The 25,441-nt window shown below is 38.6% G+C and overlaps 1 protein-coding gene across 1 annotated transcript in view; it reads right to left on the bottom strand.

Moving 5' to 3' along the window:
* The window catches only part of LOC121442927 (catenin alpha-1), a 135,329-nt gene that overhangs the window by 73,901 nt on the left and 35,987 nt on the right, over positions 1-25,441 (bottom strand). The window contains exons 4-7 of the mRNA XM_041644557.1: positions 12,982-13,148; positions 12,406-12,525; positions 5,307-5,576; positions 2,417-2,620 (exon numbers count right to left, since the gene is read on the bottom strand). Of these exons, the coding sequence (XP_041500491.1) occupies positions 2,417-2,620; positions 5,307-5,576; positions 12,406-12,525; positions 12,982-13,148 (761 nt within the window). The remainder of the gene's footprint in view (positions 1-2,416; positions 2,621-5,306; positions 5,577-12,405; positions 12,526-12,981; positions 13,149-25,441) is intronic.

Below are 25,441 nucleotides of genomic sequence, written 5' to 3'. Positions count from 1 at the left end.
CAGTATCAGGTAGTTGTGAGCTGCCCAATAAAGTGTTGGAAAATGAACTTGGGTCCCTGGAAGAGTAGGAAACACTCTTAACTACCGGGCCCTCTTTTCAACTCTAACTCCATTAATTTTAAGATAAAGTCTCACTATGTTTTACTGGCTAGCCTGGAACTCACAGAGACTCAAATGCCTGTAAAGTGTGTAGGCTATCACTCCTGGCTTTTATTAAATCTTGACAAGACTGAGCCTTTTAATGTTCCATGAACTGATGATGAAAAGAAATACCCAAAGATAATTTCCCAATCTGAATCAAGAAAAGTTCTTTCATGACCCCCACAATAATATTTAAATTTTAGCCTAAAAATCAATTATCTTAGTGCCCACCAAAGAGTGCAACACTGTAGTCTTAGTATATATTTTCTGTATGAATGTTTATACATTTTCCTATATCCATAACATAAAGAGAAAGTAATATTAGTTGTATGGCAGCCAAGGAAGAAATCAGATTACTCATGACCAGGGTGACTGGGTAGAGTCTGAGCGATCCCATAATTTCAAGGGCTATTTTGCAGACTATTTACAAAGTTCTGTATGATTATCATATGCCTACTGGAATATACTCAAAGTAGTTTTCTGATCACAACTGCACTGAACACTTCCATATGACTTTCAGTGCTGTACAAAATAGCAGATGATCCACATACACACTCTGGCTCATGATTCCTACATTATCAGTCACCCTTCAACCTATACACTTTTTCAAGATTTTATATTCAATCCACAGACAAGCATTTTTTAATGAATCCCATATATCCACTGAGACTCTCACTACTATCTATTTTTTTTTATTTTATTTTTTTTATTGCGAAAAGAACAAAAAAAAACATAAACAAAAAACAAGTTTCCACCTCCTCCCAGCCTCCCATTTCCTTTCCCCTCCTCCCACCCTTCTCCCCCTCCTCCCACCCTTCTCCCCCTCCCCCACTCCTCTCCCCCTCCCTCTCCAGTCCACAGAGCAGTCCGGGTTCCCTGCCCTGTGTTAAGTCCTAGGTCCTCCCCCCTCCGTCCATATCTAGGAAGGTGAACATCCAAACTGGCTAGGCTCCCACAAAGCCAGCACATTAAGTAGTATCAAAACCCCCTGCCATTGTCCTTGGTGTCTCATCAGCCCTCATTGTTCGCCATGTTCAGAGAGTCCGGTTTTATCCCATCACTACTATCTATTTAACTCAACTTCTAATCTCATTTTTCTTAGGTAGACTGCCTACAATCAAAGTGTGGCAACAACTTAAAATAATATGCTTCACTAACTTCACATATGGTTAAATTAGGTAAAAACAGAAAAGCATTCATCTTCACCCTGGGAACAGCATCATGGCTCACCATTACCCTTTCATTGATAAAGGCATGTAAGTGAACAAAACAACATGTGTAGCAAAGAACGTATGAGAAAAGATTATCAACCAATATCTTTATTTGTAAAAGTGATAAATAAGTAAAACAAAATATAAAATCACTAGGAATAACTAATTTGTTTCATCACTTCTCCCTTTAAAACACGTTACTTTGAAAAATGTAATAATAGTTAATGAAACAGTTCACTATTGTACACAGAAACAATATCTTCACTATACCAAGTGCTCAAGGATGAGGTCATTCATACTCAGCACACCACAGTCAAAGATTCACATCCACTATTATTTACACAAAGCAAAGTAGTGTCCGCATGGGGCAGTCAGTCTAGTAGAGACACAGGAGATCCTTTAAGATACTTTTATTTATTTATTCCTTCCTTAGAACAGCAAAATACTGGGTATACAATCTAAATTATAGTAATTTTAAGCTAGAACTAAATAACTGGAGTGGCAGAAGCTTAAGGGGAAGGAAAGGCACATAAAGATAAAAAACCAACAGTTATGATATTTTCTATAGTTAAAAAGTCAAATATCAAATTTTATAATATTGTTTTCTTTCTGATGTGCATTTCCTTTTATATAGGTGCACATATGTGCACATGTGTGTGGAAGCCTCTGGTGTCTTCCTCGGTTGCTCTCCATTATTATCTTTTTAGACAGGTTTCTTACTGAGTTGGGAGCTCACAGGATTTGGCTAGATTGATTGATTAAGAAGACCTAGATATCCACCTGTCTCTGCCTCCCAGTTCTGAGATTATAGGCAAGCACCACCATACCTATTTTTTAAATAGGTGCTAAGGACCTGAATTCAAGTCAACACCCTTGCACAGCAAGACTTTAAAGACTGAGTCATCTTTCTAGCCCCACATGTAGGTAAAACACCACACTAAATAAGTAAACAAACAAACAAATAATAGGTGAGTGAGTGAATGAATAAATGAAGAGGGGGGGGGAGTCTTTTTTAGGGGGTCACCAACAGACATCTTAGTTCAAAGAGAAATTCTGACACTCACATTGCCCATGTACTCTGAAAGCAGGTCCTGTAGAGCCTGGCGGACAGCATTACATTCTGCCACGATGCGCTCACGACGGTCATCACGCGTGCAGGAGGAGTCAGCCATCAGGGCAGCTCCACTAATAATGCTTTCCAGGCGCTCCTCCAGTGAAGGTCTAAAGCGTTCCTCACTGAAGCTCAAGGGATCCACAATGATTTGTTTCTACAAAGAAAGCATTACTGATATCAATACTCATTTCTGTTCCCTCAGTTATTCAAAAGGCAAGGAAAGTACTGATTAAAACTATCAAGATGTAATTCCAGGGCTAGAGAGATGGCTCAGTGGTTAAGAGCACTAGCTGTTCTTCCAGAGGACCCAAGTTCAATTCCCAGCACCCACATGGCAGCTCACAACTGTCTGTAACTCTAGTTCCAGGGGATTTGATACCTTCACACCAATACACATAAAATAAAGTGAAATAAATTATTTTTTTTAAAAAAAAGATGCAATCCCAATACCTAAAATGCATTCTTTGTAACAGACAAAGGTCGTCCCATGTGAGTTGCCAAATCGTATCAGTAATCAGTTCTCAAAGAGAGCACTATTTGCCAAACAGAGTCTGAATAAAATATGTTATCACAAATGCAAACACAATATACCATGTTCACATTACTTTCCCTAAACATCTAAAGGTCAGCCTGCATAGTACTGGTTATTAAAATTATCAAATGATAATTATAAGGAAAATAAGAAATCTCTTTATGTGCAATCTATAACTGCTATAAGACAGATTTAAACAAAGTACTGGCTTTTGTTCCTCAAGAAATGCATTTATAAGGAACTGATAGTCAACTACTCACATGTCTATTAAATACAACTGCCCTTCGCACCAATAAATGTCTACCCAAATATTTTGGTTTTAATTTTGTTTTCTTCATAGAATTATGTCATTAATAATTTCAACTTAAATGTCAATTCCTTTTCCTGCCAAAATCTTGGTATTTTTCAAAGAGAAAACATCTCTCTTTCCTTCCAAAGAACCTTGGGTTTTGAAAGTGATCATGCAGCACCTCCAGTTAATCATTAGGCTACATGTTAGCTGGACGGTTTTCTTGCTAGACGTGGTGATTACAGGATTTCTCTGATCAAGGTTGAATACGAGGCTGGAAATGTAACTCATTAGTAGAGCACCAGCCTGACCATGTGTAAGACCCTGCATTTAACCTCCAACACTGTCAAGTCCTGTGGGAGGGAGGACTTGATACCTTCTGGACCACAGAAATGAAGAAGTAATGGTCACAGATTTGAACACTGTCACAGAACTATGATGTAAAGATTATCTAGTACAGCCCCCTCATCTGACAAATGAAGAAACTGTGACCCTAAAAGACAAATGTTTCTAATCTACTATTCAATTTAGAGCAAACATGGTCCTTAGTACCTTGAAAAGACAAATACTTATGTTACCAAGTTTGAAGCAGAAGAAAACAATGGTAAGAGTATGTTATAAGACATAGCAACAATTGTAAAGGTCATTCCATGTTTAATTCTGCGAGAGAATTAGAGGCTAGGTTCAGTGGTATTTTGCCTAGCATGAATGGATGAGACCTTGAATTTAATTTTCTGCAATATAAAAAAAATTTTTTTTTGTAAAAACTCAATGCAAATACCATTGTCTTTAGGCATAACACTACCTTCCTCTTCTCATGCTTTATGAAAAGTTCTGAGTCAGTGCATATAAGCAAAAAAAACAATTATCCATGTTCAATACGGGGAAGTCAAAATGCATAAATTAAAAAAAACTGTTGAAAACAAAATATATTTCATCACACTGATGCTATACTTCAAAACATTTCCATTATGAAAGATGATTGTGACCTATACCTTTTTTTTCCAACAATTGGTTTAAAACAAAGCTAGTCATGGTGGCACGAGGGAAGGCTGAGGCATGATGGTAGGATGGAGATCTGCCTGGGCTACACAGCCTGACCTAGTTTCAAAACAAATCTCAGACTACTGCCATCTACTGGAGGCCATGACTTACTTTGGGTTAAAATTAAAAACAAAGCACAATACATTAATGTGAGGACCAAAGATAATTGGAGATACACATCATATACATAGGAGATATAGGGCATCATCTATAAAAGCATTATTATAAAAATTTAATTTCACGGGGCTGGAGAGATGGCTCAGAGGTTAAGAGCATTGCATGCTCTTCCAAAGGTCCTGAGTTCAATTCCCAGCAACCACATGGTGGCTCACAACCATCTGTAACGAGGTCTGGTGCCCTCTTCTGGCCTGCAGGCATACACACAGACAGAATATTGTATACATAATAAATAAATATTCAAAAAAAATTTAATTTCAAATCTGTTTCAATGTGTTTAAATTTTTGTGTTCATGAGTCAAAGCAAATCAGAGTACAGAAATTTTTCCATACAGTCAGGTAAGATTAAGATGACTGCAGTGTAATTTATCTACCTCTCTCACTAGACCATGAGTCCCCCAGAGACAAAGCCTATACACACTCTGTTTGCTTCTGTATCTATCACAGGTCCGTTTGCCAGATGGTCAAAATCCTGGTTGGAATGAACCAAACTAAGAGTCTCAATAAGGACCATATTAAAAGGAAAAAGCACGACCACACAGGAAACATAAGTTGCATAAAAGAATGCAGAAGTTTAGCCACATTACAGAGAGAGAGAGAGAGAGAGAGAAAAGAAAAATGCTTTTAGCCAAGTTACAATAAAGCAAACATATGATTCATAATAATTTCTTCTACTTAGATTACAAATTTAATTGGAAGATGAGGTTTCATCACAAGCCTTGATCATATTTCCCCAGGAACCAGTTATCTTTTGGCAAATGGTGAAGAGCCCCAAGTTTCCTTCCAAATATAACTTACATCAAAGTTGTTGAGAGCATATGCCAGCTCTCCACCGCCGCCACCCTGGTGCTGGGAGGCATCATCCGATGCAGTAGCCTGGGCTGCATTAGAAATGCCTGTGACTGCTTGCTGTAGCTGCTTGTATATCAAGTCCCGGTTGGCTTTATAGGCTGCAACATCAGGGTGCTGTAGGCATGCCTGCGATGCAGTATAAAGGATTGGCACATTTTTCTGCAGGATTCCTCTAGCTGCAGCCATCTGATCACGATGGCCCACATCTTTCAGTTCCTAAAATAATAAAATAAGAAATTGGTGGGTTTTTATAAGGGTTCTATTTATATCAAGACATATCTGTGTTAACCTAGTCCAAAATTAAGTTAAGACGGAGCTCTGACATCACAAGTCTCAGGCCATGTGATGTGGTCATTTGTGTGTAAACTCTGAGTTTAATTTTTTCTTATGCAAAACAGGAACAGTATTATAGCTCTTTTAGCACTTTGAGGAATAAAATGGAATAAAGTACCTAAACCAAAAAAAGTACTAAATAAAGCATGAAATAGAAGTCACAACAGAAAACATCTTGATCAGGTCCATGTAACTAAAATAGATATGCAAGTCCATACAGACAAATTTAAAGGAAATAGTATGAAATTTTAAGTTACCTAAGTTTATTACAAGAATTTTGTGAAAAATGAAACACAACATCCTTTGTGTATGAACTTTGCAAATCAACTACGTACAGATATGACCAGCAATTAAGTCCCTTAAGTACACAACACCTCCTCCCTTTTTTTCCTACCCAGAGGAACAATTCAGAATACAAAACAATACTCTCTTCACAAAGAAAAATCAATCAGGTCACTAGCCATTAAGTCATAAAGTGAAGGCTCATATTCCATGATTTCAATTCATGCTTATAATATTCTATAAATGTGGTCTTAAGCGAAAATGTCTTTTTCCATTTCCTCTATCCCATAAGTACAAGGACACCAGGCTGCTGGCAGTATTCCAACTAATGACATCTAGAACACTAAGTGGGATGGGTATGCTAGGTAATAAGGACACACAAGATGGAAAGGAAGCACGGCTGGCACCCAGCCATTACTGAAACGTAAAAAAAACACAGGAATCTTTGGTAAATGTGGATCACTATACAGAGGAGGAATAACCCTAAACTCTAAATCTGCTCCAACAGTATTTTACGCATGAATATAAATTTTCAGCATTAATGTCACTAATTTTTTTAATGATTTTAAGATTAGTATTACATGTATGAACTGTAGTGATATTTCATTTGTCTTTTAATAAATATTAAAGATTGCCTGAAGATCAGTAGTAAAAAAGCCCCATTGGTTAAATCCCAATAGCCATGCTAGTTTGCTACAGAAATCAGGCAGTAGTAGTGCACACCTTTAATCCCAGCCCTAGAGAGGAGTATAAAACAGGAAGAGACATCTCTCAGACACAGTCTCATTCTGAGGATTCCTGGAGGTAGGATCGCCATTTTGGACTGAGGTATAGGTAAGAGCCAGTGGCTGGCTGTTTGCTTTTCTGACCTTCAGGTTGGACCCCAATATATCTGTCTCTGGGTTTTTATTAATGGACAGGAAGAGAAAATTTAAATAATGCAGAAAAGTCAAATTCTCAGAAGTCTCACTTAGCTATTTAATGGCTCTCTTTTCCAGACAACTTCTTAAACATGAGAGACACTACTAAGTGGTTCCTTTCTTCTGAAACTTCAACTCCACATATATTTGGGGGTTTACATCTTCATTCAAACCTTACACAGTGAAAGTTTACTTTTCAACCTAGAATTCTTTTCTCATTTGGAACTTGAATTTTTGAGTAATAGCTCACAGGATGCCAAATGCCCTGTAGCTTAGCACATTAGGCTGAATACTCAGAAACAGAATCCTGTGGATTTAGACTGTGAATCATTTCAAGACTCAAGTTATGCAGTCGTGATCCAGACACAGCAAGCAAGATGTGACTGCCTCGCCAAAAAACGTACCAAGCCACATGACTAACACAGACAAGAATTATGGGCTAATATAAGAGTTAATAAGAAGCCTGAGCCAACCAGTTTATGATTAATGTAGACCTCTATGTGTTTCTTTGGGTCTGAATGACTGCAGGATTGGGTGGGACAGAAACCTCGGTCAACAAATGGTGCCCAACTTGTGGACAACTGCATCCACAGAAAACCTGACAGACTTTGGGAAATAATTCTAGACAGAAAAGAATAGAGTTAAGCACGGCTTATTGATAACAGCACTTTCTCGGGTGGGATCTGCTTGCTAGAGGCAAGCGCTCTCATTTAAGAGAGGCTTCCTGACTCAGCTTTAGCTGCAAAACCTTGCAGCTCTTTTAAGAGGTCCTGCCACGAAACACTTAAATGGTGTTAATGAAAAACTAACCACATGCTTTTTGGTGGCAGGGACCTTGAAATGCCATAGAGTTGTGGCAATAAACATGGCTCTGGCTAGTACCTAGGCCATGAGGCTATAATCTCAAAAAGCTAAGGAATGGGCTGGATATCCAGCCATCAAAGCCACAGCTTTAATCCTAGCAATAATGCTTAACAAATTAAAGACTCATGTGGTCAGAAAAAAAAGAGATATACAGTAAAGATAGATTCAAAGACAAAAAGCCACTGAACAATTTATAGTGTGTTTAAAAATTTATGTAGGCTTGGGGGGGGGGGGGATAAAGTCCTTAAGAGAAAAAAGAAAAAAAGGGAGTAGTTAGGTGTGATGGCACACACCTTTAATCCCAACACTTGGAAGGCAGAGGCAGACAGGATCCCTGTGAGTTCAAGGTGTGGTGGCATTCACCTTTAATCCCAGCACTTGGTAGGCAGAGGCAGGCAGATCTCTGTAAGTTCAATGATAGCCTAGTCTACAGAGTTAGTTCCAGGACAAAGATACACAGAGAAACCCTGTCTCAAAAGCCAAAAATTAAAACTAAAAGAAATAGAGTTTAAAATAAAGCCACGTAAAGATGAAAAATACACAGAGAGTCTGGATACTGTATGTTGTTGTGTTGTCTTTAAATTGTTTGATGGCTGAGGAAAGAGCAAAAGCTGCTAAAAGACATTTGATTATAAATACTGCTGGATTAATCTAACCTATGTATTTTGAAAATGCCTTGACTTCAAAATTTAAGTCAAAAGATATGTTCCTTTGGAGAAGAGGTTTTGCTTTTGTTTCCACAGGAAATGAGAGGCTGTGGATTCATTCTGGATTAGGAAAAATCAGATTTGATCAAGGAAGACCCCCCTGAGAAATCTCCAATAGGAGCAGATGGCCCATATGTCTGAGTTCTACATCCAGAACAGTTTCAAGACCTCTAGCTAAGATAATCAAGCCTCACAGAATATTCCATTCAGAACCTGACCATAATTCAAAATTTTCTTTAGGTCCTCATAAGATTATCAGCGCCCCCAATCAGCAGTAAGTAGCCTGGAAAACCATGCCCACATTCCCAAAAAATGAACTATGGATATTTCCCTTTGTTTAGAATGTTGGTTACAAGTTGTTATGAATAATGGTCAGGAGAAAAGCTAAACAATGGATATTAGATCCAGAGTTCTTGTTTAAATAAAGGGGGTGGGGTGCTGTGGGACAATGTCTTTTATCCTATCACTTGTATTATTTTTAATAAACGCTGATTGGCCAGTAGCCAGGCAGGAAGTAGAGGCGGGGCAACAAGAATTATGAAAGAGGGAAGTTTCAGTCTGCAGTAATGACCGAGACACAGAGCAAACAAGATGTGACTGCCTCGCCGAAAAATGTACCAAGCCACGTAGCTAAAATAGACAAGAATTATGGGCTAATATAAGTTATAAGAGTTAATAAGAAACCTGAGCTACTAGGCCAACCAGTTTAGGAGTTAAAAAAAAAAAAAAGGAATCAAGTTATGCCTTAAACATGTGGCATGCACATCCTGTGGGCGTTTTCTGAATGTTTTGCTCTCACCACAACATCAAAAACCTCAAGCCTCCTAGGGCCGCTGTTCGCTTTAAACATTTATATGTATAATCATCCTGAGCATTCCTATGTGCTTAAAAGCTCAGTCTCTTACAAAGGCTGTCAGAGATGCCTATGACTACCTAAAATTTACAGGCACCAGAATAAGATACCAACACCCGACCTCCCTAAGTCACTGACAAGTCTAGGACAAGAAACTTCCACTTTCCAAAGACTGTATTAGGCTGTTTTAAAAACAAAGTCCTGTGACTTTAGAGAGTTAGTGATCATTCAAGAATAAAGTATAATAAGTACTGACTAGTGATGATACTTAAATAACCGGAATTTTTCTATGTGAGCATTTTCTGAACAAACTTTTCATTTGCCATTTGCCAAGCATTAGGGATAAGTTTTAAACAATGAAGGGACTAACAACCAAATCTCATCTATCCTAGTTGCTGAAGTTCTACTTTCCCTCTTTAGAGTCATTTTTACCTTGTACGGGTTTTTGTTATAAGATAGTAAAATGGGCACTAATGTGGGTATTAATTAGTATTGCAATATGAATAAATCAATCACTAAGTATTCCTCAAGCTATACAGTGCTGATTAGTAATTCAAATTTTGGTGAAAAGTAAGCTATAAAGCAGCATGACAAGTTAATTTATAAAAGAATTCTGTGTTTTAGATTGTGTCATGATTTCTCAACTTCACCAATCTGGTTATAGTTCAAGCAAACTAAGGACAAACAGAAAACATACAGAGGAAAAACTACTTTATAAAAACTACTGACCACAGACAGGAACCAAAAGCTACGGAGAAACCCTGTCTCGAAAAATCAAAAAAAACAAAAAAAAAAAAAAAAAAACTACTGACTTATTCATCCCATGCACTGTAAATAAGAAATAAAAGCTAAACTCTAAGTAATCTAACATGACTCTACTAAAAGAACTGGAAATTCAAGTGTAAGTTTCTTCTTGTTTCCCTCTAAACAATATAGAACTGTAGCCATAGACACACTTGATCAGATGTTTATGCATAAAAATGACTATACCTGGTACCTGGTAAAAACCCAACCAGCACAGATTTAAACAAATAAAACACCAACAGTACCATTACCAAACAGGTGTGGAGTGTTTCAGAAAACAATCATGCAAGTCAGAGTATGCAGATTAGCTAAGGAATAAGAGGCACTGATTTCTTATAAATATCTCAAAAATCTTTCTGTATAAGAATAGATGACAGTTGAACATCAAAATACTCTGTATGTTGAGGAACCATAGCTAACAATGAGGCACAGGTCATACTCTACAAAGCTTCACAGGTGTACCCCTTACCTCTGCCATCACCTTTACTCTGGCTATGGTATTAATGTACCCAACCCCCACGTTAATATCTTGGAAAAAAATGCCAAAAATCACATTAATATTTGAAGGTGGGGCCTTTGGGAAGCAAACAGAAATTAAATACTTCATGAAAAGTGTAACCCCAATGGTGACATTAGTGACTTTGTAAGGCAAGGAAGAGACCCGAGCATTTTTGACAAAGGAAGTTCTCTGTTGGCTCAATGTAGTAAGAAGGGTCTTCTCAATTGCTGGTAATGGCACATTGCTCTTGGACATCCCAAACTTTCAGAACCATGAGCTAAATAAAAAAATCTAAAGGTAAAAAGAATTAAGCAAACTACATTTAGGGATGTAGCTGAGAGTAAAACACTTGCCAAGACCCTAGGTTCCATCCCAGGATGGGATAGGGTAAATTAAGTATAATCTGTGAAAAGGTGAAACCCAAGAAATTGGGAAGCTTGTATCACTCAAAATCTCAACAGGAAAAAAAAGGCAATATAATGAAGAATTAAAATAATGACTGTTACAAAAAAAGATATAAGTGAAGGGTAAAACATAAGGCCACTGGAACACCAGGCCTGAAGGAACAAGAGCCGGCAGTAACCAAAACTTAGAAACAAGGTCTACAGAGAGTGCCTTTTAGTGACCGAAGACCAGCAGCAGGGAAGAGCCTATACAAAGCACAGCTTCATTCTCCTTTCTCTTCAGATTTTCTATCATGTTTCCACTGGCCAAACCTCAACAGGAACCTAAAGAAAAGTGAGCTCATGGGTACATCCAGACAGGACATATTCCTAAGGCAGGCAGAGGGCAAACAAGGGTAGAAATCAGACACAGAGAAACTAAGTTTTTTTGGTATCTTATTTCAAGAACATTTAACACTTACTGATATTTCTCTTTAATACAATGATATCATGTATATCGGTGGTCCTCAACCTTCCTAACGCTGTCACCTTTTAATAGAGATCCTCATATGTGATGACCCCAACCATAAAATTACTTTCATTGCTACTTTATAACTGTAATTTTGCTACTAAACTGTAATGTGAATATTTCTGGAGCTAGAGGTTTGCCAAATGGTTTGAGGCATACAGACTGAGAATTGCTAAAGTATGAGGAACTCCTAATGGACTCAGGGCACAGAAAAATTAAAACTAAAGCAAAATTACTTTATACTAAGCTTCTACAATTAGACACAAGTTCTTGACTGATACTATGTTTAGCTTAATACAATTTAGTCAAATGTCCTGGTACATGCCTTTAATCCCAGTACTCAGATATTGGGGAGAATGCATAAGACAGGAAGATCGTAAGTTTAAGAACAGCCTTGAACTATGTGAAGCAAACATATTATGAAAATCTGAGTGAAAATTATAGCTTTGCTTTGGCACAATACTAAAAAGATTTGAGGGGGGCAGGAGTTCAAGACAGGGTTTTTCCTGTGTGTCCCTGCTGTCCTGGAACTCGCTCTACAGGTCAGGCTTACCTCAAACTCAGAGATCAGCCTATCTCTGTCTCTCGAGTCCTGAGATTAAAGGCATGCCCCACTGCAGCCAGGCTGAAAAGATATCTCTTAATTTAAGCTCTTATTGAAACTACATGAATGGGGAAAAGTAATGATACCATTAGAAAATTTAGACAAACTAGGTCTTCTCCACTGGATATAGTAAAATACTATCCAGCCTGTTTTACATAGTGAGTTCCAGGTCAGCCAGGGCTGTAAGACCTTGTCTCAACAGACAAAGGACTAAGGAAGCTAAGTAAGTAAATAATATTACAAAATGTCTGCGAATCATGCTTCTACCTGTTGTCTTTTCGCTGCCATAATATTCAGCTTGTCTACTTCCGGTTTCAGAGCCTTGTACTGTATCCCTAAGTCTTGCTCATTTCCGGCATTCTTCAATTTCAATATACCATCTTCCACCTAAAAAACACAACCCCCAAAAACAAAACCAGACAAATCTATAAATAAAATGAATAAATTCTAAGACTCTGCCTTCTTTAACAACTATTCAGAAAACAATCCAAGCAATCACATTGTTGTTGATATACCCTCATATTACCCGAGTGCTTAGAAGGAGGTGGGAAGCCCCGAACCAGTTTATATTTTGGTTTTCTAATACTAGAATGCTAGCAATACACAGAAACATACAAGGAGTATTATAAAGACAGTCAGAACACCTTTGCTACAATTTCTTCAGTAAAACCAAGACAACAGTGACCTATAGTAGAGTATTATATCTACTTGACATAAAGAAGAAACTGAATAAAGCCATCACTGGTTCAAAACCAAATTAAATCTTAATGCTAAACTAAGTATGGACAGCATCACCTTCACTATGACACAAACAGGAAATTAGAGATATAGACCCAAACTTACAACTTTCAGCTGAACAAGTAACTTGTAGACATCTGCCATGTCAGCCAGAATCAGCAGCCGGGTAACAGCAGACAGCAAAGCTCGAGCTGCGCGCACCATGTTACCTCGCTTCACAGAAGAGCACGGGTCATCTGCAAACTCCCCAGCGGCACTCTTCATCAGATCCCCTATTTAGGAAAATGAAAACACAAAACCAGCAGAAATTAACCCAAATAATTTATTTATTAAAAAATTGTGATGGCACTCGCCTTTTATTTTAGCACTCGAGAGGAAGGGGGATATCTATGAGTTCAAGGCCAGACTGGTCTAAAAGTAGAGTCTAGGACAGTCAAGGCTGTTGGGCAGAGAAGCCCTGTCTCAGAAAACCATTAATTGTTTTAAAGGGAAAATAGCGCACACTCATTTCACATATACACGCATTTTAAGAGTACTGTTTCTGTTTTTCTCCCTTCAGTTTGTACTACAGTGAAGTATTCTCATATAACACTGATAAAACAAAATACCCAGAAAGTGACTAGACACTATATGACAAAAAGACTTAAAAATATGTCTTTCTTCAACTCAATGATAATATACGCGCCCCCGCAAAAGTGACAGTCAGGCACAGTGGTAATATTAAAAATTTTAGAAAATCAAACAACAGCAAACAACTAAAAGAAATTAGATAAACTTGTATCAATTGCGGCATCTTCTAGCTTTCAGCCATAACAATTCTTTAATCTCCTGACAGGTGCTTTTTAGTAATTAAAAAAAAAAATGAAAGTCACACTGAACATCGGAGTGTGGTGGCCCAAAACTATATTCCAGCATTCCTGAGGTTGAGGCAGAAGACTTTCTGGTTCAATGCTGGCAGGCTAAAAAGTTTCACCCAGTTTCCCTATCAGTCACCTCCCCAAAATCCAGGAAATAAACAAAACCCAACAATTAATTAAAACAACTTCTAAATTCACAAAACGATGAGTAGATATACAAACAAGCCTCTAGCAGAACCAAGTTCAAATGACTGCTTAAAGGCCATCCCTGTAAAGAAACATGACAGTAAGATAATTAAGATTATTTTCTTTTTCACATGTGGGGGTGGGGGCAAGGTCTACCCATTGAGTTCAGCGCTCTGATCTGGCTAGCCAACTTACTGGGGAGCTCTGTCCTTGCCTTCCCAGTGCTGGGACTACAGTGGCACAACACACCCATCCAAACATTTGCGTGGGTTCTGATGATCCAAACTCCAAGCACCACACTTGTAGTACAAGCACTTTAATGACCCTTCTCCTTGGCCCAGTGAGATTTTAATAAGCACTTTCTTTTGTAAAATTAAAAACAGAAAATGAGTCAATAATTAAGCCAGATCAGCAAGATGACTCTGCAGATAAAAGTACTTGCCACCACAGTTGATCCCTGGAACCCACATAATGGAAGGAGAGAGCCAATTCCCACAAACTGAACTCTGACCTTCTCACGCATGCCATGACATGCAAGCCTCTTTATATATCACTGCCTACAATACATAAACAATAAAAATAATTTTCTCCCAGGATTCAAGAGGGAAACAGAACTATAAAGTCAGCTTTGAATATATAAGAAGTTCCACCCCGGACTGGTTACATGAGATCCTGTGTCTTAAAAATAAACAAACAAATAAACAAAAGAAAATCAAGTGATGGTGCACTAGAAAATCAGGCAGCTGTATTTCTTCCAGACTGATCTACTTAGTGAGTTCCAGGATATGAAGGGTTATATAATGAGACCCTGTCTCAAAATAAGAAAATAACAGACGTCAGTTAAGTCTTTACAGTGCATTTCTGAGTTCAAAGCACTCTTCCTACAGATCAACAAAAGGCTATCCCAGATGACATGGTCAACAATAAAAACTGAGGACTTACTCTCTTTTTCCCAGTACCTTCTAGTCAATAATAACACATGTGGTATTTACTAAGATATAAAGGAGATTAAACTTAAGAGAATTCTGTACCTGGCAAGGCAGCTCAAGGAGTAAAAGTGTTTGTGAGACAAGGACCTGAGTTCCAATGTCAGAATCCTCCTCAAGCCTAGAGTTGGATCAGCTTATAATCACTTGCAACTCTAGTTCCAGAGGATCTGACATTCTCTTCAGGCCTCTGAGGGCACCAGGCACATACATGGCACACAGATATACATGCAGGCAAAACATCCAAACACATAAAATTAAAGGAAGGAAAAAAAGCAGTTGCTGAGAGTGGTGACACATGCCTTCAGTCCCAGCACTCAGCGGGCAGAGACGGTGAATCTCTAAGTTGGAGGCCAGCCTGGTTTACATAGTGAGTTCAAGGACAACAAGAACTACACAGAGAGACCCTGTCTTAACAAACCAAAAACATAAAAAAGCAAAAATGATTACAAGTTTTAAAAATAGAGAACCTTCTATTACATCATCTGCCAGGATGCCGTATCTATTACCCCAAAACATTTTCTTCTGGATCAAAGATAACAGTTAATGAGGAAACAAAAATAAGCCCATGGCCCTTTATTAGAACAGGGTTCAGATGAAGACGTTCCTGAAGACTCAATTACCTTAACTATATCCCCTGAAAGCAACCAAACTTTATAAAGACAGCTGTAGATAAAGAAGTTGGATAGATAATTATAAAAGGAAGTGGCTAGGTTTTTCTTTCTTTAACTTGAACCCTAAACCTAAAAAGGGGGGGAGGGCAGGTATCTCAGGCTAGAAAGATGGCTCAATGATTAAGAGAGTTGGCTACTTGCTGGGAGGTAATGGTGCACACCTTTAATCCCAGCACTCGGCAGGCAGAGGCAGGCAGATCTCTGTGAGTTTGAGGCCAATCTGGTCTACAAGAGCTAGTTCCAGGACAGGCTCCAAAGCTACAGAGAAACCCTGTCTCGGAAAAGGGGGGGGGGGGGCGCGGGGAGAGGGGAGAGAGGAGAGGAGAGAGGAGAGAGACAGACAGAGACAGAGAGAGACAGAGAGAGAGATAGCTGCTACTCTTCCAGAGAACACAGTCCAAATTCCAACACCCGTGTCAGATTACCTCTACCTCCTTCAAGCACATCAGGCATACAAGTGGTACACAGACATACATTCAGACAAAAACATACACACACAAAAATTTTTTTTTTTTCGAGACAGGGTTTCACTGTGGCTTTGGAGCCTGTCCTGGAACTAGCTCTTGTAGACCAGGCTAGTCTCGAACTCACAGAGATCCGCCTGCCTCTGCCTCCCGAGTGCTGGGATTAAAGGCGTGCGCCACCATCGCCCGGTTTTTTTTTAACTTTTTTTTTTTTTTGTCACACACAAAAATTTTTCAAGAAATAAAAATAAGTGCCGGGCAGTGGTGGCAAACACCTTTAATCCTGCACTCAGGAGACAAAGGCAGGCGGATCTCTGTGAGTTCGAGGCCAGCCTGGTCTACAAGAGCTAGTTCCAGGACAGGCTCCAAAGCTACAGAGAAGCCCTGTCTCGAAAAAACCAAAATATAAATAAATAAAATAAATAAACAAACAAATAAATAAAGTGTGTCTCATATATGCCAGGTAGCCTCAAACTCTTATACACTTGAAAATGGTCTTGAACTCTCAACCCTCCTGCCTCTTCCACCTCCACAGTGCTGGGATTAGAGGTATGAGCTGCCCACATTTTACAAAGAGAATCTACTATGCTGTACTAAATTTTTTGTTTGTTTGCTTACTTTCATAGTGAGTATTTAGTGTGTTGGTTTCTTTGTTTTGAGACAAAGTCTTCTGTAGCCCAGGTTAGCTATGTAGTTGAGGATGATCTTGACTTTCTGACACAAAGAGCTAGCCCCTTCCCAACATATCTGTAATCCCACAATCTGAGAAAACAGGGCATGAGAATCAGAAGTTCAGGGCTGGAGAGATGGCTCAGTGGTTGAGAGCATTGCCTGCTCTTCCAAACGTCCTGAGTTCAATTCCCGGCAACCACATGGTGGCTCACAACCACCTGTAATGAGGTCTGGTGCCCTCTTCTGGCCTGCAGACATACACACAGACAGAATATTGTATACATAATGAATAAATAAATTAAAAAAAAAAAAGAGAGAGAGAGAATCAGAAGTTCAATGCCATTCTAGGATACGTAGCAAGTTCCAGGCAGCTTGTGATATGAAGCCCTGTTTTAAATGGCAAAGAAAAAGAAAAATGGAACAGTCATGTTTGCAAGTTTCTTAAGCATAAAGTAGATGTTGGCTTCTAGCAGGAACTGTTGCAGCAGCTACCTCCTTCACTCAACCTGTACAGCACAGAAAGTTACTTCTAAAAAACGGACCTGGTCCTACTGCAATTTACTAGTCTGGGAAACTCACCTTACTGACCCTTAATCTTTCCACATTTTCACTGCTTTCTTGCTGACATCTATTTATTTACTTGGTTATTTGGAAGATGCAGGTGCCACATTACATATGAGGTCAGAAAACAACCTGCCAAAGTTGGTTCTCCCCTTTTACCATATGGATTCCAGAACCAAACTCAGCCACAGGTGTCTTAATCTGCTGAGCCAACACAACCACTTCAACTTCTCCACATTTAAAAAGGCCTTTCCAAGCTGAGATTCTCTCTAGTCCTCAAGGGATTTCTCATCTCCCTCACTTAACTATCACATCAACAGTTTCACACCCCATAGCCCACACTCTATGCCAAGAAAACTCCAAGAAAAACAAAATTTATTATTTTTTCTGAAACAATAGTAATATCTTATTTTTATTTATGTGTATTTGTGTGTGCACAAGGAGGCAAGAAGGGATGTCTAATGCCCTGGAGCTGGAGCCATGGAAACAGGTGCTTCCTTAAGAACTAAACTCAAGTCACAAGAGCAGGAAGCATTCTTTAATGTCTGAGCCATCCCTCCAGCCCCTTAAAGATGCTTATAGCTTGCTTCTTGACCATAACTTTTCTATATTCAAAGTCTAGGAAGGAAAGGGGAGGGGGGTACACAGGAAAAGGAAGGAGGAAGGGGGATACACAGGAAAAGGTAGGGGCAAGGTAAGAGGGAGATGGGGGAAAAAGTGCCCCCCTTTTTTTTGTCAGCAGAGGAACATGGCTACAAATTACAGTTCTCCTGTCCCAAGTGTCTTTATTAATGAGATTTGTTCTCCTTTCTATTTAAACAGGTAGAAAAGAATCAGTGCTACATAGTGAAAAGGGGGACCACAATGTGTGCACCACAGGGAAGATTGAAATAGACTAATCTGTGCCAGAATATTGACTGTCTATAGCTAGCCTCAAACTCATGCTCCTCCTGCCTGAGCCTCCTAAATGCTGAGGTTACAAGGATGTTCCACTGCTCCTGGCTTCAAAAATTCTTTTTAAAGGGTTTACAAAAATCAGATATTTAATATATGGGTAAACCACAGGTAAAGTGGTTTATCTGCAAACCCAATCTCACTGTTATTTTTTTCTATTTACAGCTGTTGCAGGAAAACAAATTCAATTATTACGCGAACCTTAGGAAAGCATTTCTGAAACATTTTATGAGAGCATACTTTTTGTTATTGTCAAATCCAACAGAAAAAAAAATTTAAGACATCATCTGGATATGTTTTTTTGCAGACCAGGAAAAAAGGGCCCTGTGTTAAAATGACAGAAGCTCCCAGGTAAACAACTAAGTAATATTAAGCATCTTAAATATGTTAAAATTATCTGTTTTAAGATCAATTTTATGGACATCAGAAAATTCTAAAACCTATCTTATTTCTCAGGACTCTGTTCAATTTATTCTCTTTAATTCATCAGAATTTTAATGCCCTGAAACCTCTTCCCTCTCCTTTATCTGATTATCTGCCTTCAGCCTTTTACTTAAAACTTAAACATATATTTATATACGTCATTGTGTCTATCAAACTGCCTAAAACTATAAAAAATGAATAACATTAACAATATTTTTTTTAATCCTTAGGGCCAGTGAGACTGCTCAATGAGTAACAGTGCTTGCCACCAAGCCTGGGTCCATCTACAGAGCCCAGGGGGTGAAGGAAATAACTGGCTGGTCCAGGAGTTCACTGTAGCATACACACACATACACAGGAAAAATTAAAATCTATAGCCTGCTGGTACAATAGTGTATTATTTGAATTGTCTCACTCCATGAAAAATATTATACACTCATAAAATTATATTATAGGGAAAAAGTAACTGGATTCTAAACATCTTTCAGAATTATAAAATTTAAAAAAAAAGGCACAATCAAGCACAACGTACCCATGTAAGCACAGTCACAGAAAACAAACTGCAAATTAATTTCCTTTATGTGTATGTGTGTCTGGGTATATGCATGTCGACCATGTATATAAAGGAGCCCTCAGAAGTTAGAAGATGGCACTGGATCTCCTGAAACTGGAATTACAGAAAGTTGAGCTACCATAGGGGTGCTGGAAATGGAACCAGAGTCCTCTGAAAGAGCAGCCAGTGCTCTTAACGGTCAAACCATCTCTCCAGCCACAAACATGATTCCTTTGTTACAAAATTTTAGGTAATTTATTTTTTTGCTCTTAGTATCAAAACAAATCAGTACAAAATAATAATAATAGCTGTTCCTTTTTGATGGTGTTTTGCTTTTGAAAAGCAAACTTTTGCTTAAAATTCTTTTGGCCAGGCTTGGTAGCATATACCTGTAATCTCACATTTCAGGAAGCAGCAACACTCAAGGACATCCACAGCTACATCAAGTTGAAGGCTAACCTGGGTACAGGAGATCTCTCACCCTCCCTCCCTTTCCCACCCACTACTTACCTACTACACACACACACACACACACACACACACACACACACACACACACGATTTTATTAAGGTCAGGCAAGGCGATTTATGACTATAATGTTAATATTCAGAAAGCTGAGCAGAAAAATCACAGATTCAATGACAATCTGAGCTATAAGACTTTGTTTCCTCTCAATTCCCCAAAAAGAACCATCTTTTTTTTTTCATTCTACCCAGAGTATCAAGAAGCAAACATTAAAGAAAACATTATCATACAGTATCCTATACCTAAGAGTTTAACATAAGCCAAAGATCTCAACACCTAAAGAAAGAGAATTTCAGAAACAAGAAAGAAGGAAGTAAGGAAATCACTCTACCACTAGTGGCAATCCCCTCACCCTCACCTTGCACTCACTGATGGATATCTGGAAAAAAAAAAAAAAAAAAAAAAAACAAAACCCTGGGCCCTGGATACATCATCACTACAGAAAACATGACACACAATTCCAAGAATCTCTGGCAGGCACTTTTCACAATACTTTATCTTTTGAAAGTGAACTAATATCAAGTTATTTAAATCTGAATCCACAGATACTAAAAAACCTCTCAATCTACTTTCCTCCCAACCCCTGGTGACACAGAAAGAAACTTTACATTTTCAACTTTTTACAGTCGGCAGAATATTTCTTTAAATTAAAATAGAGTACCACACATATTCATGTTCTCATTTTCCTTACTAATTCAAGTGTGCCCTGCTGCTATTCAGAAACACTCCAAAGAGAGACACTTGCTTCCTGATTACACATTCAAATAAATGCACAACATGCATTTCAACTTGGAATCACTTTCTTTAAGAAATTAACTAGTAGAAACCAAGTTACTGCAACATCACGTCTGAAGTCATGCCAAAGGCAAATGTTAACACTTAAACTGGGTATGGTTGTGCACACCTGTAATGCCAGTACTTGGGATGCTTAGGTAGAAGGACTGATGCAAATTTAAGGCCTGCCTGGGCTATAGAATAAGAGTCTGTCTCAAAAAAATAATAATAATAAAATAAATAAAAACCAAGCCAGTACACTGGTGCACACCTGTATCTCAGCACTAGGGAAGACAAGAGGGAAGAGGTTCAAGAGCTCATGATCATCCTCTGCTACATAACCAGTTGGAGACCAGTCTTGTTGGCATGAAACCCTATCTCAAAATTTTAAGAGGCCAACAAGCTGGCTCAGCAGGTTGTGGTACTTATCATCAAGCTGGATGACCTACCCCAGACACAACAGGGTAAGGTGAAAAAACCAAATACCTCAAGTTGTCCATTGATTTCCAAGTAGCACATGACATAGCATACTAATGTATATACATGTACACATAAAATAAATAAATGTTAAAAAAGAAAAGAATTATTAAAAAGAACAAAACACTAGGGTAACTTCCCCTACTACACTGTACAAATGTGTTAAGACAGTAAAATTACCTGCTGCAACTTAAAAGCATTATCTCAATGGGTGTTATTTTTATGAGTTTAACAAGTCAGATCTTTAAAAAGAGGAACAATTTCAAAATGGTAAGAAACATTAGAATTCAATGATTTCACTCTTCTTTCCTCACTTACAAGTTGGCTGCATTAGCACTTGAATCTCTGCAGAGCAGCATATGCTCACATAAGGGCACAGATCCAGAAGCAGACAGCATCCTTGACACATCTCAAGTCAAAGAGAGTATAGCACCAACTTTAGAGACTTACAGTTTGAAACAGACATGTAACCTAAGACATAAAGCTTCCAGGTGACGACCAGTTAATGGTTCCCAGAACTTGTATTTTGCTTTCCCTCTTGCTTTCAACTAAAATGAAGAGCAAGAAAAGAATTAAGCAATGAGACTGGAGGCATGAGGCATTATGAACAATTTTTTGTTTGGTTTTTTTTTTTCATTTTTTTTAACTTAATCATAGGCCTTAGGAACACATGAAGAGTAGGAAATGCAATGGATGTTCTTAAAACAGATTTAGATATATAAAAGGATGAATGAAGATAGACACACAAAGGAAGGAAAAAAACTGGACAATTTTAGCCATGCAGCAAAGAGAAAAAGGAAAGAGCAAGTCAGAACTCAAAGTAAGACTATGAGAAAAATCAGCTAACTTACTAGATGTAATGAAGAAAGTTACTACACCAATCTGAAAACAGAACTGACTTAACCTTAATCTTTTCCCAAATGCTGAGTGACTCAGCATTGTAAGGTAGAAACACTTGTCAAGGGCTGGAGAGATGGCTCATTGGTAAAGAGCACTGGATGCTCTTCCAGAGGTCCTGAGTTCAATTCCCAGCAACCACATGGTAGCTCACAACCATCTGTAATGAGATCTGGTGCCCTTCTCCTTGACTGTAGGCATACAAGCAGACAGAATACTGTATACGTAATAAATAAATAAATAATTTTTTTAAAAGAGTAGTTAGAGATAACTATGTTTATAAAGTTATGAGCTTTGATAGACAAACTTTCTTGCTTTGAAACTAGTCAGTAATATTTTGCACGATTGTTATCTCACAGCTCAGGAGATGGTGGAAGATGATCAAGAATTCAAAGTCAGTCAGTGGCCGGGCGGTGGTGGCGCACGCCTTTAATCCCAGCACTGGGGAGGCAGAGGCAGGCAGATCTCTGTGAGTTCAAGGCCAGTCTGAGCTACAAGAGCTAGTTCCAGGACAGGTTCCAAACCTACAGAGAAACCCTGCCTCGAAAAACAAAACAAAACAAAAAAAGAATTCAAAGCCAGGACCAGCTATATAGTGAGTTCAAAAAGAAAGGGAGGAGAAGAGGGAAGGACTGACCTATATAAAGATCGATACTCAGAAGAGAACAATTTTGATTGCTTCCAATAAGCTGAAATCTTATCTCTACAATGCATGGCATTATTTAGCAAAGTTTATCTAAAATGGAATAATGACCCAAATGCCAGAACTTAAGAAATTCTAAAATCTTAAGACAATTACTACAAAAAAAAAAAAAAGACATGAAGTGGGGAGGGATACTGCAAACCAAATATTAAAGCATTCTCTTTAGATTTGCTGGCCATTTACTAAACAAACTCTCTTCACCTCTCTTCACCTTCTAGCCATTTGGAAGAGATTAAGGTTCACACTGCTGTTTCTTTAAGTTATCTGATGCTCACCCAGAGAACAACCCTACAGACCGAGAAGTATATAACAGTTACTTCAAGGTGGTGTCAGAGGGAAAATGATCAGGAATTCAAGGTCAACTTTCTACACGTGGGGAATTCCAGGGCCATTATAGTCTCTGACTCAGAACTAAAAGTACTTGCAGAACAAGCCTGATAATTTGAGTTCAATCTCCAACCCCATCTGAAATAGAATTGCAATTAATAAGAAAAGCAAAGAGAACTAATAACATTTACAGTCAGCACTGCCTTCAGAGCACTCACATGCACCAAATAGTGCAATCTTTCCCTGCTGTAAAGATCAAACTTACTTACTTAGTACTTACATATGGTACATAGCGTACTAAGTAAGCACTTAACCACTGAGCTACACAACAGCTTCAATAGACCAATTTTGAAAAATGAATTGTATATATTCCACATGTGTACAATCCTACGGAGGCCAGAACAAGGTGCTGGATCCCTTGGAGCTGGAGTTCACACAAATGTGAGTTGCTCAATGTGGGTCCTATGAAACAAATTTGGGTTCTCTAGAAAAATAGCAAATGTTTTTAACCACTAAGTCATCTCTCAGGCCCAACAGCAATATTTTTTTAAAGGAGACATTTTAAACTTACAAAAGAAAAAAATCTAACAGGACTATCCTAGCACTTATCAAGAATAACACCTTTTCCCTTACACATCACTTTACGGAGTACACATGATCCTCTAGAGAATTCTCCCCTAGGGTCTTGTTGGGGGGGGGGGGTGTAAAGATGAATTCAGATTTGTTTCACTGTCCTCTGCCAACAGAAAACCTGTTCCAGACTGAGCATGAATCAAGCTGGACCAGTTATAGATACTGAGGAAGAAAAGATTTTCTGCTGATGACCGAACTAAGATGACTATCTTGCTTTGGGTATCTTGACTAGTATATGTACACAGTGCATACAACAGAGGCAAATCAAATGAGCAAAACTGGAAGTTAAGAGAATCCTATGGTCTCAAGCCCCTGGATCTTTGACCAATAACTAAATTCAGGAGATAGACTCCTAGGAATCCCGATTGCAAAGGTTCAAATTTCTTCCAAGTTCAAACAGTTCTGAGCTGAATTTCTATAACACGTAATTGCTAAGGTTCAATAAACATCACCAAACTGAAGATAAAACTCTTCTAGAAAATGATTTACAAAATACAATATTTTATTTAGTGAGGCAGTGGTGGCCCATGCCTTTGATCCCAGCTGAGAAGGGCAGATCTCTGTAAGCTCAAGGCCAGTCTGGTCTACAGAATGAGTTCCAGGTAAGCCAAGGCTACATGGAGAAACCCTACCTCAAAAGGAAATAGAAAGAGAGAGAGAGAGAGAGAGAGAGAGAGAGAGAGACAGAGAGACAGAGACAAAATCCTTTAAATACCTAGAAACTATGACCCTTAGGAAATTTTCTAAATGGTTACCAAGTTATATAATTCACCAAGCTGTATGTTGGATTTATGTATTTTGTTGTATTATTACAATTTTTTGAAAATTTTTCTGCCCCAGGATGAAGATAGTTCAGTGGTTTAGAGCACTGGCTACTCTTCCATAGGACCCAGGTTCAATTCTCAGCACCTGCACATCGGCTCACACCATCTGTAACTTGTCCAGTGGATCTGACACCCTTTTCTAGCCTTCACGGGCACCAGGCATGTATATAGTATACAGATATATGCAGGGCAAAGACCCATACACATAAAACACTTTTATAAAATAGATAGACAGACAGATAGACAGAGGCCTGGGCCATAATAAAGATGGCTGAGATACAGGAACTTGCCACCAAGCTTGAGGACCTAAATTCAGTCCCTGAGAGAGAGTAAGAATGAGTCAATTCCTGCAAATTGTCCTGATTTCTACACATGTACCATTGCAGGGTTACATCTCATACATACATACATACATACATACATACATACTACACACACACACACTCACTCACTCAAAATATTAAAAAGATAGAAACAAAAGTAAACGGTGGTGGCACACACCTTTAATCCCAGCACTCAACAGGCAGAAAATAGGTGAATCTCAGTGAGTTCAAGGCCAGCCTGGTCTACACGAGCTAGTTAAACGACAGGCTCCAAAGCTAAACAGAAAAACAATGTCTTGAAATTAAAAAAAAGAAAGAAAAAACATTAGGGTTGGATAGATGGTTCAACAGTTAAAAGAGCGCTGACTGCTCTTCCAGAGGACCCCGTTCAATTCCCAGCACCCATTGGCAGTTCACAACTATCTGTAACTCCAGTTACAGGGGACCTGACACACATGGCAAAACACCAATTCATACTTTAAAAAATAAAAAGCACCCACATAGGGCTGGAGAGATGGCTCAGTGGTTAAGAGCACTGTCTGCTCTTCCAGAGGTCCTGAGTTCAATTCCCAGCAACCACATGGTGGTTGACAACCATCTGTAATGAGATCTGGCGCCCTCTGGCGTGTGGGCATACATGGAGGCAGAATGTTGTATACATAATAAATAAATAAATCTTTAAAAAAAAAAAAAAGCACCCACATATTACTCTTGGGGCTGGAGAGATGGCTCGGCAGTTAAAAACACTTGC

This window comes from Microtus oregoni, unplaced genomic scaffold, assembly GCF_018167655.1.
Source record: "Microtus oregoni isolate MIOR12 unplaced genomic scaffold, Mior012 000098F_ref0000018, whole genome shotgun sequence".
NCBI classification, from domain to species: Eukaryota; Metazoa; Chordata; class Mammalia; order Rodentia; family Cricetidae; genus Microtus; species Microtus oregoni.
The sequence above is the reverse complement of the archived record's forward strand: the minus strand, read 5'-3'. Positions and strand labels throughout refer to the sequence as shown.